Below are 19,102 nucleotides of genomic sequence, written 5' to 3' on the forward strand. Positions count from 1 at the left end.
CCATGCAGCTTCAACATAATACGACAGTTAACCACGAGTAGTGACTGGCGTTGCTCGGCCACCTTTCACCAGACATTTTCAATTGGTGAGAGGTCTGGAGAATGTGCAGGCCAGGGCAGCAGTCGAACATTTTCTGTATCCAGAAAGACCCGTACTGGACCTGCAACATGCGGTGGTGCATTATCCTGCTGAAATATAGGGTTTCGCAGGGATCGAATGGAGGGTAGAGCCACGGGTCGTAGCACTTCTCAAATGTAATATGCACTGTTCAATGTCCCGTCAATGCGAATAAGAGGTGACCTTGACGTGTTACCAATGGCAACCCATAAAATCACGCCGGGTGATACGCCGGTATGGCGATTAGAATACACGCTTCCAATGTGCGTTCAGCGCGATGTAGCCAAACACGGATGCGACCATAATGATGCTGTAAACAGAACCTGGATTCATCCGAAAAAATGACGTTCTGCCATTCGTGCACCCAAGTTCGTCGTTGAGTACACCATCGCAGGCGCTCCTGTCTGTGATGCAGCGTCAAGGGTAACCGCAGCCATGGTTTTCCGAGCTAATAGCCCATGCTGCTGCGAACGTCGTCGAATTGTTCGAGCAGTTGGTTGTTGTCTTGCAAACGTCCTCATGTGTTGACTCAGGAATCGAGACGTTGCTGCACGATCCGTTACAGCCATTCGGATAAGATGCATGTCATCTCGAGTGCTAGTGACACGAGGCCGTTGCGTATTACCCTTTGCATATCACAGCATCTTATTCCTGTTAGTTAAATTTCGTGTCTGTAGCACGTCATCTTCGTGGTGTAGCAATTTTAATGTCCAGTAGTGTATATACACTTATTACAAAGGCAAACGTATGTATGTGTAGAACTGGGCACAAATCTCTCCTTAACATTTGACGGCAAAAGATTTTAAATAATTTTTTTTCATGTGTCTCTCTTTAATATGTAATAACTTTTCACATAACTTTAACATGGAATCATTGTGTGACATCAACATCAACTTAAAATTGACGTTTGGTTTATGTCAGCTACACTAGCGAGTGGATACTTCGAATGTAAGTGAAAGCCTGGAGACTGATTCGTTTGCGATGCAAGTAATCACAACATGCCTTTGCGTTTGTGTGTGCGTGTGTGTGTGTGTATGTATGTATGTGTGTGCGCGCACACTTGTAGGGGGCAAAAGAATTATTACTAATGGTTAGTTTTTCTCTTACTTTCGTACAGCTCACAGTGCTCCGAAACGAATTAAGCGTTCACCACAGCATTGCGAACCGTACACAGCGTATACAAAAGACTGCAACGCTTGCTTTTGCAATAGAAACGGCACCAACGCTGTCTGCACGAATTTTGAGTGTAACACTGGCACACAGAGAGGTACGTTCCTGATATACTCGTCTCTATCTATACATTCCTTGTTAATAGTGCTCATTGCTTTGATTTCTGCGTCATGATAACCCATTCCTTAAGAGAAGGTCGAAAAGTAGATGTGTCAACAGTCCTTCTTTGAATGCTACTCGATTATTCTGTGAATAGACTTTTGGGGTTTTCTATTTCGCACCAGTATAATAATTTCATTGTAAAAGCTTAAGCTTTTGTAAAAGTTCTGCCAAGCGATCTCGGAATATAGAGGGTTAGCGCTGGGCAGATGTGGCGATCCGTTCGTCAGTAAGACGTACTGACAATTAAATAGACCGCAAGTACTAGTTATCAGCCTAATACTTTCTTGCTGATGTCAACTTCGAGAGGCATTGTTGCACACTGACTAATTGTGGATGAGCACACTGATGTGGAGCAAGCACTCCTCCACTACTGGGTCACTGTGGACCATTTGCAAGCCACCGTCGACCAGGTAAAACATGTCAGTGCAGCCTGTTGCCGACCTTTCAGAGTCTACCGTAGTCTTGGTCGATCCGTGGTATTGAATGAGCCCTAAGTCGTCACGACAGCTGACATGCTGGACCACAGCCAGAATTCTCCACCTGAGCACGTGACAGGCAGTCTACGGGACTACTGAGGAGCGAGGCATGCATGGTCACGGCAGAACGTTTAGAAGGACAGCGCCTTCCCGGGGCTACTGCCGTTGCCAGCACAGTACACGGCTTTAGCACAGGCCTTTTGCGGCGACTTCAAAGACGTCCTGGCGAGTCCTCAACACTCCATCGCATCATGTGGGCTTTAGTCCAGAGTCCGACTAAAGCTCGGAATGCACTTACATCACTGTACACTCTGCAAGATAAACAAATATTATTAGAGATACCACTGTATCATGATGTCTCCGGTTGTGCACTGGACCACTCATCACTCATCCTTGTTTCCTTATTTAATGCTCGATCTACTGACAGCAAAGTGACCCCAAAAAATGGGTCACAACCAAACGGTACTCAAGATGGTATTTGTAAGCGATCTCCTTACTGCGCTAATTACAGTGCCGTAGGATTCTTCACTAAACAAATAAAAAAGTCTGCTTGCCTCGCAGCTAGGTATGTGTGCTTGCTCCACCTTAATTCACTCTGGCCATAACCTTCCAGCGACTTGAAGGTTTCGATTGATTTGAGTGTTCTGTTTCCATTCACATTATTAAATGACAGAGGATCATTCCCCATTTTCTCTGTATACCAAGGAAATTTTGGAAAAGGAACAGAAGTTCATAGCAGAAATTTGGAAAGGAACAGAAGTTCATAGGCTAGAAATAAAGCTTCGAGTTCTGCCTACGACTTTGTAATTCTATCAGAGGCAGCAATGGACTAGGAAGAGCAGTTGAGAGAAGATGTCTTGGCTGTAAGAGTCACACCACACGGTAATTAATTTCGGTAGTGTAGCAGCTTCAGACATTAGAGATCATCAGGTATAATCCAAGATATTATCGAGAGCGGAAAGTCTACAAGAATTTAAGTTACGTTTCTGTGGGCGGAAGCATAATAACTGTCAAACCGCAATACCTACCCTCCTTTCATTAATATACACTCCTGGAAATTGAAATAAGAACACCGTGAATTCATTGTCCCAGGAAGGGGAAACTTGATCACACTGACAGAACCACAGGCACATAGACACAGGCAACAGAGCATGCACAATGTCGGCACTAGTACAGTGTATATCCACCTTTCGCAGCAATGCAGGCTGCTATTCTCCCATGGAGACGATCGTAGAGATGCTGGATGTAGTCCTGTGGAACGGCTTGCCATGCCATTTCCACCTGGCGCCTCAGTTGGACCAGCGTTCGTGCTGGACGTGCAGGCCGCATGAGACGACGCTTCATCCAGTCCCAAACATGCTCAATGGGGGACAGATCCGGAGATCTTGCTGGCCAGGGTAGTTGACTTACACCGTCTAGAGCATGTTGGGTGGCACGGGATACACGCGGACGTGCATTGTCCTGTTGGAACAGCAAGTTCCCTTGCCGGTCTAGGAATGGTAGAACGACGGGTTCGATTACGGTTTGTATGTCCGTGCACTATTCAGTGTGCCCTCGACGATCACCAGAGGTGTACGGCCAGTGTAGGAGATCGCTCCCCACACCATGATGCCAGGTGTTGGCCCTGTATGCCTCGGTCGTATGCAGTCCTGATTGTGGCGCTCACCTGCACGGCGCCAAACACGCATACGACCATCATTGGCACCAAGGCAGAAGCGACTCTCATCGCTGAAGACGACGCATCTCCATTCGTCCCTCCATTCACGCCTGTCGCGACACCACTGGAGGCGGGCTGCACGATGTTGGGGCTTGAGCGGAAGACGGCCTAACGGTGTGCGGGACTGTAGCCCAGCTTCATGGAGACGGTTGCGAATGGTCCTCGCCGATAACCCAGGAGCAACAGTGCCCCTAATTTGCTGGGAAGTGGCGGTGCGGTCCCCTACGGCACTGCGTAGGGTCCTACGATCTTGGCGTGCATCCGTGCGTCGCTGCGGTCCGGTCCCAGGTCGACGGGCACGTGCACCTTCCGCCGACCACTGGCGACAACATCGATGTACCGTGGAGAGCTCACGCCCCACGTGTTGAGCAATTCGGCAGTACGTCCACCCGGCCTCCCGTATGCCCATTATACGCCCTCGCTCAAAGTCTGTCAACTGCACACACGGTTCACGTCCACGCTGTCGCGGCATGCTACCAGTGTTAAAGACTGCGATGGAGCTCCGTATGCCACGGAAAACTGGCTGACACTGACGGCAGCGGTGCACAAATGCTGCGTAGCTAGCGCTATTCGACGGCCAACACCGCGGTTCCTGGTGTGTCCGCTGTGCCGTGCGGTGATCATTGCTTGTACAGCCCTCTCGCAGTGTCCGGAGCAAGTATGGTTGGTCTGACACACCGGTGTCAATGTGTTCTTTTTTCCATTTCCAAGAGTGTACATTTCAACAGTTTTGTATTGCTACTCTGAGAACATTAAACTCACAAAAATGTTTGATTTACTTTACCTATAGAAAGTAAACAGTGTGTATGCTAGGTAATTGGACAAACAAACAGGAAGGGGAAGTCTCCGTAATACCACACTAGACTAATAGTACTTGAAAGTACTTATTAATACCAATTATAAAGTAACCGGTTGTCGGCAGTGTGTAGCCTTACTTGATCTTTGTAAACGTTCAGATTATTCACGTGCAAATATCCTCAATTGAAAAACCTCCCTATTTCTCCTAGAAACATCATCCAATGGCATGTACCCACAACTTATAACCATACCACAGCAAATAATTATAAACCCTCTGTCAAATGAATTTACGCACAACGTATTACGGTTATTGTTAAGAAACGTTGACTTATTTACTCGTGATTACATCAAAATACGTTGAACATTATTAATACAAATACGTCTTATTTATATATCTTTGACTATATCGTTCTTTGTAGTTACGATTCTTAACCGCAACTGCCACCTAACGGTTCCTAGAAGTGAATTTATTTGTTGTGTTATACAGTTACCAGGCGGAATAAAATTGTACCTCCAATCATTGGCGCACTCCTTATCGTTTATCACGCAGATGTGCACAATGTATTGTGAAGGACACTGATGGCGCAGACGAGGATTGCAGTCTATAATGCTATGTAGACCCCTCGAGTCATTACGAAATTCACAGGGTAGCCTGGATGTTGGAGAATAGTTAGTCTAGGAGTATGTGAGAATCTGTTACTCTTGTTTACCGCCCTTAAAATGTGGTTACCGTCTATTGCAGAAGAAGTGAAATCGTGTGCAGGAAGGTGTAATCATATGGCTTATTGCTGTGTTTAAGTAAAATGTGATAGAAATGTGTTGCGTGTGAGACACAAGAATCCTGATGCTTTATACATACATTTGAGAAATTGTTTCACTAGCAGAAATGAAGTTTGACTTAAAAACGAGCTGACGATGACCACTGTTAAGAAATCATTGTGGTCTAACATAATGAATCAGAAATATCTGCACAGGCTACACATTTTCCAAAGTTACCTTCACAGCTATATCGTCAAATTCTCATTTCCACATGTTGCTGACGCCACTGTTGGTAAACATGACTCCAAGCAACTTTCTAAAAATATGTTTTTATTTATTGCCTTCTTGGCACTGGGTTGTTATAAATGTAACTTAGCAGTCTACTGTAATAATTACTCTTCAATATTTCTCATAAGAAAAATCTATTAACCTAGGGGTGGTTAGAGAAATGTTCACGACTCGTATTGAAAAGACGGGCTATCCAGCTGATTACCCTGCTCTTAATCTACAGCATCTCACTGACTCGTACCCATTTGCTTATACTTTTTATATTTCAGCTCTTTGTATATTTGATCGATATTGGCAGCTGGCAGTGTTGCTCAAAAACACATTGACTGGGAAATGTTACTCTTCCTGTTGCCATTAGAACTCACAGCAATATAGAATACATCAAGGCTACAAAAGTCATGGGATACCTCCTAATATCCTGTCGGACCTCCTTTTGACCATCGTTGTGCAGCACCTCCACATGGCTGTGGACTCCACAAGTCGTTGGAAGCCCCTGCAGAAGTATTGAGCCACACTGTTCTATAGCAGACCATAATTGCAAAAGTGTTATGCTGCAGGATTTTGAACAGCGGCTCATCTCTCGATTATGACCCACTTCGAACGATCTGGGTGGGAAAGAAATTAGTTCAAACTGTAGAGAATGTTCCTCAAATCAGTTGCGAACAGCTGTGGACCAGTGTTATGGCATATTGTCATCCATAACAACCCCATCGTTGTTTGGGTACATGAAGTCCATGAAAGGCTGGAAATGGTCTCCAAGTAGCTGAATACAACCATTTCCAATCCATGATCAGTTCAGGTGGACCAGAGGACTCAGTCCATTCAATTTAAACACAGCCCACACCATTAAGAAGACACCACCAGCTTATATAGTGCCATGTGGACAACCTGGGTCCACGGCGTCGTTGGGTCTCCGTCATACACGAGTCCTACAATGGTCTCTTACCAACTGAACGGGACTCATCTAACCAGGTCACGGTATTTTAGTTATCTAGGGTCCAACCGATAAGCTGAATACAACCATTTCCAATCCATGATCAGTTCAGTTGGACCAGAGGACTCAGTCCATTCAATTTAAACACAGCCCACACCATTAAGAAGACACCACCAGCTTATATAGTGCCATGTGGACAACCTGGGTCCATGGCGTCGTTGGGTCTCCGTCATACACGAGTCCTACAATGGTCTCTTACCAACTGAACGGGACTCATCTAACCAGGTCACGGTATTTTAGTTATCTAGGGTCCAACCGATAAGCTGAATACAACTATTTCCAATCCATGATCAGTTCAGTTGGACCAGAGGACTCAGTCCAATTTAAACACAGCGCACACCTTTAAGAAGACACTACCAGCTTATATAGTGCCATGTGGACAACCTGGGTCCATGGCTTCGTTGGGTCTCCGTCATACACGAGTCCTACAATGGTCTCTTACCAACTGAACGGGACTCACCTAACCCGGTCACGGTATTTTAGTTATCTTGGGACCAACCGATATGGTCGCAACCAAAGAGGAGGCGCTGCAGGCGATGTCGTGCCGTTAGCAAAGACACTCGAGTCGGTCGTCTGCTGCCATAGTAGCCCGTTAACACCATACTTTGCAGCTCTGTGCTAACGGATAGGTTCGGCATACTCACCACATTGATTTCACTCGTGTTGCTTGTCCATTAGTACTGACAACTGGGGAAACCTCGCTGCTCTCCGGTGTTGAATGAAGGCCGTTGGCCACTGTGCCCTCTATGGCGAGAAGTAATGCCTAAAATATGGTATTTCGGCACACTCTTGACTCTGTGGATCTCAGAATATTGAGTTCCCTAAGGATTTCCGAAATCAAATGCTGCAAGCATTTAGCTCCTATTACCATTGCACATTCGAAGTCTGTTAATTCCCGTCATGTCATAATCAAAATGGAAACTTTTTCAGATGAGTCATCTGAATAGAAATGACTGCTCTGGCAATGCACTAGCGATTTATATCTTATGTATGCGATACTACCACCGTCTGTATGTTTGCATATCTGTATCCCACGACGTTTGGCGTCTCGGTGGACATTTGGTAACAGTGTGACAGTCGACTTACTTCCTGAAGTGTTGCAGAACAATACCGCCAAATTCACTTGTTACTTTCTTGACATTTCAGTTACATACTTTAAATGTTTTTCACTTACGGTATGTCATCAACTTACTTGGGGCGGGGCTGTATTCATCTGGGTAGCATCGTGCAGTATGGGATGGTGAGAATGTTTCAGACACCCGAAAATGTAATTCAACTTTAGCGACACTTCACACACTTATAAACCAGAGACGTCTATTCGTGTCAAACACAGGTCATAATTTGAGGAAGAAATTTCTGACAACTTTCTTTTGGAGCACAGCATTGTGTGGCGGTAAGATATACAGTGTGGGGAAACGGGTACAGAAGATTGTTGAGGCAATTGAGGTGTGGTGCTGCAGCAGCATGTTGAAAATTAAGTGTAGTAAATCGGTAAGGAATTAGGAGGTCCTCTACAGAGCCAGCTAGGAAAGGAATCCAACGAAAATAGTGACAGGAAGAAGTTACAGGATGCTAGGTCATCTGTTGAGGCACTAGGCAACAACTTCCATAGTAATAGGCAGAGCTGTGGAGGTGCAAACTGTAGAAAAATACGGAGATTGAAATACATCCAACAAATAATTGAGGACGAAGGTTTCAATTACTGCACTGAGATGCAAAGATTGGTACAGGAGAGGAATTTGTAGTGTTCCACATTAAAGCAGTCAAAAGACTGTTGATTCAAAAACAAGCACAGCGACATTTTCACTAGCTCGCTCTGCGCTCTATAGCTGTAGTCGTGACGAATTATGCCTGAGCTTTCCTGCGAGACGTGGCCTTTTTGGTCGAGAGGTTCTAGGTGTTTCTATCTGGAACCCCGCGGCTGCTATAGTCGCAGGTTTGAATCCTGCTTCAGGCATGGATGTGTGTGATGTCGTTAGGTTAATTAGGTTTAAGTAGAAGTCTGATGACCGCAGATGTTAAATCCCATAGTGCTTAGAGCCATTTGAACCATTTTCCTGCTAGAGAATGGCCTGCGGTACCAGTGTCTCTGTATCTGTGAGTTAGGGGTGGGAAGAAGCAGCTACCAAATCTCCACTGTAACGGTTGGGTCTGTTCAGATCGCCAGAGATAATCAGTAGGACCTGCATGATGCTGGTGTCGGAAGACACCCACGTTGTCCCATCTGTGAACACAAGGATGAGGCAGCAGCAGCAGAGTCTTTCAGATTTAGTTGTAAGTGTCAATTTAGAGGGTTCGCACCTCAGTGGGCAGTGGTTGAAACATCACAGCTTCTGTCTCAGTACTAGTTAGCTGCAACACTGAGAATCTAGGTGTGCAACTCCGGGTATTCGGACTTGTCAAGCTAAGCTATACTTCTGCAGTGATGACAGAATCTGTCCTAGTTTTCTGATCGTGTTAGCACCGTTGGCCACTTCTGGATTTCAAAGCTTCTTTAGACGATCTTTCTTTGCAGTGTCAGTAACTGTATACACAGTGTTGCGTTCGATATGAAACATCTTGAGGCAGTTTCTGCTGTCATCATTATGACCAGATCTCTCTGTCATTATGATATTATTTTGGAAAGTTGTTTGCTTGAGCGCTCAGCCTCCACATGTGTGTGTGTGTGTTTCGCAAGCTAGGGGTTACTCTGATCCACTACCAGAAATTTTGTTTCCCATTCCACTCACAAGTAGAGTAAGTGAAGAATGACTGTATGGTACCTACTTTCTTTTATATTACCTTTGTGTTCCTTTCGTGAAATGTACTTCAGGAGCAGTAGAATTGTTCTGCTGTAAGCCTGAAACGGCGGTTCTCTAAATTTTCTCAATGATGTTCGTCAAAAAGAACGTTGCCTTCCCTCAAGGAATTCTCCATAATACTTTCATGTTGTAACAGATCTTGCAATCCATTTCTAGACTGCTTTCTTCCTACTGTCTTCCCGTTATCCCCCTTGAGGATGTATAGAACACTTGACAGTACTGACGAGTTGGTTTCACTAATGTCATATATGGAATCTCTTTCACAGATGACCCACAGTTTCCTAATGTTCTTCTAATAAACCAAAGTGAACCATTCGCCTTTCCAACTACAATCCCTATAAGCTCTTTCCATTTCATATCATTTCGCAATGCCACGCCAGGATATCTAAATGGCGTGACTGTATCAAGCAGCACATTACTGGTTTGTTTTCCCTATTCATCTTCAGTAATTTACATTATTATGCATTTAGAATTACCTCCCATTCGTCCCACAAACTATAAATTTTGTTGAAATCACCTTGTAGCCTCCTACTGTCGCTCAGCGATGACACATTGTCATATACCACAGCATCATCAGCAAATAGGTGCAGATTGCTGCCCACTCTGTTCACCCGACCATTTATGTTTGTAGAAAACAATAGCTGTCCTGTCATACTTCCCTGGGGCACTCCTCACTATATTCTTGTCTCTAATGAGAACTCGCCTTCTCAGGGTGTCACAATAGCTTCCATTTTTGCTGCTACTCCATCACTGTTTCTCTCTTGCTATCATTTTGTCTCATCATTGACCCCTTCTCCTCAGCCTCTTTCACTGTAGCGGAAGAAATTTAACTCTTTATTAACATCTGACCAAAATGTTGTTCTTTAGAAAATTCACCTCGAAGTTCTGCTTGGAGTATCTCTGAAACAATCTCTTCAGACAAATTTGACATCAATAACGTAATGTAGAGTTTAGTCATCTTTCTGCTCCTGCAAAGCTGAATCAAACAGTTTGTGCATTGATCCCTAATCCTTTAATGTTACATTTTCCATTCAGTCCACTGAACTTATCATCTAAACCTTTATTGAAGTCATCACTCAACTTTATGGCCTGATTTATTAATTACAGTCTCTTACATCCCAAGGTTGAATATCCACATGTTAACCATCAACTGTGTTACTGGTTTCACCTGCGGACTTAGCGCTACAATTACAAATATAATTACTGAAAAATGACATACTCGAAACACCCACTTATAACTGCAGAAAGGGACCAAAAATATCCATACTGATTATGTGTAATAGTCTGGTGGTCTCAGAGAAGCTTTTTAATGGAATCTGTTGACAACATTATTTGGCTCTTTGTGCAAAAGGAACGCTGGTTTCGTGTGTTTCCACATCATGCATTAACATTTTTCCACAAATAATCTTCTGCAACACATATATTTGTTACTGGCTTCCATGCTACACCAATTCAGCATCATGGGCTTGCTTCAGTACTTCATCCTGTAACCTTGCTGGCCAGTCTACATATCAGCCACACATTATTTGTCAATATAATACTTCTTTGTAAGCACAGAATTGAGTGTCTGTCATGAACTGCTGGCAATGTTGGGAAGCAGTGTGAGCCATTTTCCATTTATCTTCAGCTATATGGAAGCATTCCAAGGCCCATATCTTGAGCCTCAACCCACATTCATTGCTGCAGGTCTTCAAAGGGAAATCTATGGTTTCAAAATGAACCTCACTTAATCGTAAAGTACATCTAATCAAATAGTTGATTGTATCTTCAAGGCACCTAAGGCACATCAGAGTTGTGTTTGTAACTTTATACTGTCAGTCACAAAGGTAGTAACATAAGTAAGTGATGCCATCGATCAAACCAAGTATCCCTTTTTCAGCAACCAAAGAATTTTAATCCATCTTATTTAGTTCTTTAGGAGCATCCTCATGGACCCTAAGGTTGATAGCTGGCATCACATGGTAATATGAACAGTTTCTAATAATCCAGAAAACCAAGAATGGGACCAGCAGATAAGACCAGTAGCTATTAAATCTTTTAATTGCAGAAAGGTTTGTTAGTAGTCTGTAGCCTACTGAAATATTACTTCCTTTTTTAAACAAGTGGGTATGGTTCATGATACTTCTGAAAATTTTGGCACAAATGTCTGTAATAGCTGTCCAAACCTGAAAGGACTTGAAATTCTTAGCTTGTATTAGGTGCTGGGAACTGCTGCATGACTTCTACAACTTCAGGTCATTTTGCACACCAACCTGGGCAATAATATGAGAAATGTCTGAACTTTCTTAAAACAAACTTACACACTTTAACTCAGCATTAATTATGCTGCTCTTGATCGACTAAACACATCTCATGAACGTACCAGTGCTCTTGGACATCCTTAGAAAAGATTTTTATGTCATACAGATTCAGTATGCATTGTTTCTGTTTCAAACCTTATAACGCCATCTTTAAAATGTGGTGAAGTGTCATTAGGATAATCATTAATATGAATGGCATTCGCTGGTACTGATGATGACTGAATGGAACTCACAAATGTCATCTTGGGTCCATCCTCCATCCTCCAGCTCTTAGTGGTGGAAGCCACTTGCCAAATACATGGTCATAAAATAACTTAACTGCCCTTCTCTGTGATGTTAGACTCTGGGTACATATAAATGTATGCAAGTGATTTGGATGCTGGCAGTTGCAACTAGATCTATAAGTCTTAATTCCATCCAAGCTGCATTATGGCAAAATAATGAGTGGTGCCCCCAGCAGTTTGTGATAGCTCCTATAATACTATCAGGGATATGTTGGTGAATACATTCCCCCATAAGAAGTAGGAGATAATGCTGTAATTTGGTATGGCTTTCTATACATCAGTGGTTCATTCCCAGTGGGAAATGTATACTGCATCATTGGTGCAGCTGGTAATAGACCAGGAAGTATGAATTATTCCACATATTCTTCTAATAATCTTTGCATCTCCCCCCCCCCCCCCCCCCCGGTTACATCCTTCCAAACTTGACACTTTCTCCTACAGTGCCGCTAAATTAAATGACTACCCCAGTTTCTAATATTCTTCCATGAGACACTTATGTAATTCTCCCTCCTTCAATAATTGCAAGGTAGCTGTTAATGCAGAATGTGATAGCTCTACTTCTAGTGAACTAAAGTTGTCCCCACTAATAGGCACTGCCCAGCTTCTGTCAACCTCTGGTATACAGGATGTACTGCGTTCTTCGTTTTCCATCAATGTCACAATCACAAATGAAGTATTAACTGGCAGATCTGCTCCAACGTCCATCCAGATTAGTTTACACGTACCTTTAAGTATCATATTCTAGAAGTCAAATCTGAGACATATCCAACGCAGTTTTCCTGGTATCTGGAGTGTTCTATGTCACAGTAAGGCTTTTCGGCAGGAAAACTGAGATGAAACGATGTCGCATTCAGCTGCACAGGCACCATTCTAAATCGACTTTGGCATGGTGTTTGAAAAGGTAGTCTAGCCCAAGTATGACTTTGTAGCTTAGGGATTACTTCCATGCTAATGCAGAAATCTTTCCTCGCACGAAGAAACCAAACAACAGGGCAAGTGAACACTATCTCCACCAACACCACATAGCCTAAAGAGAGTTAGGTTCAAATTTTTTTATACCAAACATTCCCACAAGTATTGTGGATTCATGCAATGCCTACTTCCTCAACCCCGCACCCCTCCTTACAACCACTTAAATAATAGTCTGTCATTGATTACACTCAGGAGTGTCTTTTGCTTATAGTCGCTTACACTTCATCCATCGAGGCTTTCTATAGTTTAGTTGAATGTGGCGTAGATGACCTCCTTTATGACGTACGATTTCAGTATTAAAACCAGTTCCTTTTCCCTAAGCTAGTCGCTACCTCAGTCTCAGTTGGAACAGTCTCATCTAAAATTTTTGCAAAGTCCATGCATACTTCATGTGACATGTCAGCAGACGGACTCTGCAAAATGCAATGAACGGCTTTTGCTCTGCAGGCTGCAAAACGGCTCTACTAGCACTGTCATCATCTGTTAACTTTTATATATTACTATTTATCGTCCTACTTTGATACTCGAAACGTTACACTGATCTCCCTGTCTCACAGGTATCCCATTAACAGGTTCCTAAACACGTTCATTCTTCTACACTGTCGAGTCACAGTTATTTTTACCACCTGTCAGGAGACAACCATCTTTTCTAGGATGGTCTGCTGCTAGATGTCCAGCAAGTGAGTCAGTGAGGTTCTGGAAGAATACTGGTTGGGATGTAGAGCCCTACTGACACCATTTCTGTTGACAGTTGCGCTAGGTTTGTTGGTTGAGAATCCATGGTGCGAATGGCCCAGTCAAGGTGGTACATGTCTGACATGTTGGATTGTCCTGATGGTAGATACCATCGTGCTGCGGGAAAATTGGCTGCCTGTAGGGGTGGAAATCGTCCTCAAGTATAGAAGCTTAATTGTGTTGATCAATTGTGCGTTCCAAAATGACAAGAATGAGAGAATGTCTTTATATCCTTCCGACAATTGTTGTAAGGCGATGGACTTCTGAAATTTCACGCCTCCCATGCTAACGGCAATCTTTCAGATGGAACATGAAACATGGTTCACCTATAAAGATGACCTGTCACCAATTCGTGGGCGTCCAATTTCAGCCTTTGTCGGCAATGAACAATGTACCTGCTGCAGAGGCTCACACAGCAACTTTCGATGAACGGTCATTGAGTAGACACTGTTGGTAGCCCCTTGTTTCGTCTGGGCAGACAGTTGTTGAACAAATGCACGTCTATTTTGCCATACAATGTTCTACAGCCGTCGTTCCCCCTTGTTTCCTATGATGCACCAGAGTGTCTCAGGGCCAGTTTTGGATAGCGCAATTTTGACATACTCTGTATACTTGAATCATGGTGGCACGTGAACAGTTCACGAATTTAGCCTTTTCTGAAATGCCTCCAGCATTGGGCCAAACACGAATGATCGTGTCATTCTGCGTCTCAGATATATCGATCTATTCCACATTACGACAACGATTGCACTGTTATCCTTGTCCCCTGGACAAGCTTTATAAAACCTTCACATTAGTCAGCCACCTTCGGTCTGTGAATGGTCATTCCATGCTGACGTCAAACATAGAGGATGGTCACATTAACGTTACTTGACCGTCTACAACGTTACAGTATCATTTACTGCATGTCTAGGAAGGATTGAACATTCCGAAACTTTTCATGACACACCACGTACTTCTTAGCATTCCCTTCTAGTTTCAGTCGAGTCAAACTTAAATACTGCTAGTCATTCTAGTTTTCTAAATTTGCAGCAGGATGTGAGGTATTAAAAAAACTAAAAATATGATTACCATATTTGCTGAAGGAGGTGTTTCTGGTTTTTGGAACAAGTGGAGATTAGATAGGAATTGACTGTTCCTTTCTTTTCTCCCATAGCCTCTCTAATTTCCTTTGTAAATTCACAATATACGCTCGCTATTCAGATCACTGATAAAACAAGTGCTGTAGTGCTTCATGAGCTGACACTTCTTTACTGTCATTTCATTGATACTACTAGAAGATTACAAAGGAAAATATAAGGAAAACGAGAAACAGTCATACACACCATGGTGAAAAATACTTAGTAGGCACTTGTTTTCACATAGTCGTTGAACGCCATTGCTGCACTGCCATTGTCGTATCTGTTGCACTCGTCAGTTAACAAATCTCAGCTCCAGAGCTTCTCTGACATCACGTCTGCAGGGAGGTGTGGTCGAGTGGTTCTCTGAAGGGGGTTCAGCAGAGGAGCAGTGGTTGACGGAACAAATTACTGATTTTCAAGGAAGGCATGCACAGGAAGTGCGCACCCGCAGGAGGCAGGCGATGATCCTCAGGCCGGACTGGCTGACGCTGAGGTGGCAGCGTCAGTGGTTTTTCTTATTGCTTGTCTCTTCTACGACCTCGCTAGGAGCGCATTCCAAGCTGACTTCCAAAGCTCTGCCAGGCGACAGCCAATAATTCTGTGCTCATGTTTTGTGTTACTAAGTGAAGTGATTTCATAAGAGTACGTTAAAGTTAGGGTGGAAAAGTACCAGCGTGAAAAGATTCATTAACTAATTCAATATACAGTATAAAGAAGTTCCACTGAAACAAGTTTTCTTATATATTTGTTCTTTCGGACATGTCTAAAAAAAGATACCATTTTGAGCCTGGGGCCATTATGAATCAAGGCACAAAGGATTGAAATACATTAGCTCCCAGTGGACATTGATCTGTATCAATGGGATAAGTTGAAATACGGTGACGGACCAGGATTCGAACCTTGGCATCCTGCTTATTAGTAGATGGAGGCTGCTAGGGTAGTCCATGAAGTTGTGGTGACCAGTGTGTCCATATGAAGTAGTGGTCATCACATCTCCTTAGTAAGCAGGAGACAAGTTTTCGGATCCTGGTCAGGCACACATTTCCAACTTGCCCGATTGAAATAAGTGAATTCCCGTTGGCAGCTAAAGTATTTAACTGCTTTGTGTCTTACATTAGGACGTATTACTATACTTAATAAAAACCAGTTCAACACTTAGTTTTAATAAAATTCAAAATTTCTTTTTTTGTTGTAAGAAGTATAATTTTTAAAAACTGTTTTGATATAGGTTTCGTAGAAACTGTAGGCTACCTAAGGACTGAAATCCAAATGGATTACTGACAGGGCAAGATAATTTAAAGTTTCTGATATTGTGTAACTATCTTATTTATTTGATTAATTATCTTTATAGTTTCTACTGTCCCGCTGTTGCTCTGTTCCAAATAGCTGTTACTTTATTACTGGTGAAAATAATTTTTTTTAAAAAAAATTGAAATTGCGTGTATTTTGAAGCACTGATAGTTTTGACTTTGCACATTTTACATTTGTACTTATAAGTTGGAAACAGTTCTGGCTTTTGTGCTTTCTTGATAAGTACATGTTTTATTACTTACACTGCATTAGTGCATCACTACATGGATTCTTGCTTTATTGCTAATTCAGTAGTTCTGCCTCTGTTACTAAAAATAGTTGTTGACACATCACATACATGAATACCATGTTGTTAAGACCACTTTTCACCACTTTTGCCTACTTTAGAGTGCATTCGAATGATATCTATGGGCAAAAGTTACCTCTTTGTGTGTGTCGGGTGGGAGGGGAGGGGGGCTAATTGTGTGAGTGAAGAGATAGGTAAATAAGTACAGAAATCGTCTAGTAACGTCGATTTCTTTGTTTTTAAATAACTATTACTAATCTACCTTCTTCGCTCATTTTCATACAGCTGGCGTGCCTTCAAGGCGAGTGAAACGTGCATTGATTTCGGCACAGTCGGCATTGTGTCAGCCACGAACGACGTACAAGAAGAGATGCAACACGTGTTTCTGCGATGAGGAAGGCACTTCGGCCACGTGTACTAACTACAAATGTGGCGCTGACGGCTTAATAGGTGAGCTACATGTATCTGTATTCGCCCCCATGTTCGCCCAGCGTCGGCCGATCCTTGGGCCACATGTACATGGCAACTCTCATGTGGCCACCCCACAGTCATTTCGATGTTCCATACGATTGTAACATATCTTAGTGATGATCGTCATAGATGAAAAGAAATGTCGTTCAAGAATACGAACGATGTCAGCACGGAGGCGGCTAACACTGCGATAATATCAGTGTAGCAGAAGCTACCTTCCAAACTTCACAGAAGCTCTCCTGCGAACCTTGCATTCTGGAAACACCCCCCAGACTGTGGCTAAGCCATGTCTCTGCAGTATCCTTTCTTTCAGGAGTGCTAGTTCTGCAAGGTTTGCAGGAGAGCTTCTGTAAAGTTTGGAAGGTAGGAGACGAGATACTGGCAGAAGTAAAGCTGTGAGGACCGGGCGTGAGTGGTGCTTGGGTAGCTCAGATGGTGCCGGCACGGTAGCTCAGCGTGTTTGATCAGAAGGTTTAACTGCCCTCTGTAAGACAAAACTGAGTTAATCAACTAACAACGAACTTAAAAGGACGTCTTACTAAGATTGGAAATTAGGAGACGAGGTACTGGCAGAAGTAAATCTGTGAGGACCGGGCGTGAGTCGTGCTTCGGTGGCTCAGATGACGGAGCACTTGTCCGCGAAAGGCAAAGGTCACGAGTTCGAGTCTCGGTCGGGCACACAGTTTTAATCTGCACAGTAAGTTTTATGGGCAACTCTGTCCTCACATTCCCATCTGTCACCAGTCTGTTCCGTAGTTGTTGCCTCATTAGTCAGTGTTGCATGTTGTCACCACGAACCGAAGCACGTGCTTCAGCCCATCTTCACAATGAACCACGCACTCCTTCAAATACACTGTGCCCCATTCGGAGTGCGTCACACGTATTATAATCATGCGTTCTGTAAGGTCTGCTTATTGTCGATCGATTGGCCATACTCCAATGCTATTAAACGTGCCCACGGCTAGAAAGCCAAGGGATTCACGTGGGATGAACGGGGAGGCCATGCTACCGGACCTCCTCGACGAATCCGTGGTTGATGAACCGTAACAGTGAGGCGCTGCCGGAGGATACGAGGAAAAAGCGGCATTGCGCCATCGTGCATAAAACATATTCGTTTTCTTCTGCAAAGGTAGCGTGCTTCAGCTATGCTGTTAAATCATCCTGCAGAAACGGGTGATAGACAACACCTTTTAATTTTTTTGATGAAGTGTATGGCCCTGTGAGTACGTCATCGACAATCCCTGTCCATCACTTCCATGATTACTCGACAATATGTACGTGCTCCATTAGTGCCCATTGTGGTAATTGATTAAGACATCTAAGCCCTGCCTCATGTATCAGTAAAATGCTGGCTGTTAGCTGTGCAACTTGAACTGCTCATATCTCAACACACACCGGTGTCCGGTCATTTCATTGTAGGAAATTTTCGTATTAGCTCTACTACCACCTTTTATTAAATACGTTGTATATCGAGGGGCTGTAGCGACATTTTAGATATATCATCGGTTGATTCCATAATAAATCCATGTTTCCAGTATACCTATATTACGTACGTCTTCGCCATCTCTACAGCACAAAGCTTCGGCACTAACCAGTCAGCAGGTAGAGATGATGTCCGTTCATTGGCCAAGTGATTCCGCTGGTGAACGCCGATTTTGTTACTGTCGCCCTGGGAAACCATTTCACTTCATATCTTCAATTTATGGTTTCTTTGAATACCGACATGCTTGTCGAACCCTTGAGGCCCTCTTACTACTGCATCATTACTTGTAAATGACTGTTCACACTGATTCTACTGCAAAAATATGGTTGAGTTTGATGATGAGCCAACTTTGGCTAAATCAAACATGTTTATAAGACGCTATACTGAAGGAAAAATCGCAACACTAAGAAGGGGTTGTGCGACATCAACAAAAATTGGTGGGCGTGTTGCCAATCTGGAAGATGATGACTATTAGAATTTCGCGCTAGTTACATAAGAGAAGCGCTAGTATGATCACTAACAGGAATGAAATAAGATTTGCTTTACGTACACAGTCTAACGGTCGCGAGAGTTAGTTACCTTTGAGACTGGTCGTGGTGAGTTGATGTTAGTCGAAAATCCCTTTAAGGCGAGAAAGACGCCATTACCAACACCTCAACGAGGTCGTGTAATAAGGCTACGAAATGTCAAAATGTGTGTGAATTCCTAATGGACCAAACTGCTGACGTCATCGGTCCCTACACTTACACACTATTTAAACAAATCGAAGCTAACTTATACTAAGAACAACACACACATCCATGCCGAGGGAGGACTCGAACCGCCGGCGGGAGGGGCCGCGCAATCCGTGACATGGC

The 19,102-nt window shown here is 43.4% G+C and overlaps 1 protein-coding gene across 3 annotated transcripts in view; it reads left to right on the forward strand.

Annotated features, from left to right (window-relative positions):
* The window catches only part of LOC126284338 (uncharacterized), a 285,882-nt gene that overhangs the window by 254,785 nt on the left and 11,995 nt on the right, over window positions 1-19,102 (forward strand). Inside the window, exons 15-16 of one of the 3 annotated variants that reach the window (XM_049983187.1) lie at window positions 1,235-1,384; window positions 16,577-16,741. The exons of 1 other annotated variant lie outside the window; for it this stretch is intronic. In XM_049983187.1, coding sequence (XP_049839144.1) covers window positions 1,235-1,384; window positions 16,577-16,741 — 315 coding nt within the window. The remainder of the gene's footprint in view (window positions 1-1,234; window positions 1,385-16,576; window positions 16,742-19,102) is intronic. One more of the 3 variants, XM_049983188.1, reaches the window with a different exon arrangement.

The sequence above is a fragment of the Schistocerca gregaria genome, chromosome 8, assembly GCF_023897955.1.
Source record: "Schistocerca gregaria isolate iqSchGreg1 chromosome 8, iqSchGreg1.2, whole genome shotgun sequence".
Lineage (NCBI taxonomy): Eukaryota > Metazoa > Arthropoda > Insecta > Orthoptera > Acrididae > Schistocerca > Schistocerca gregaria.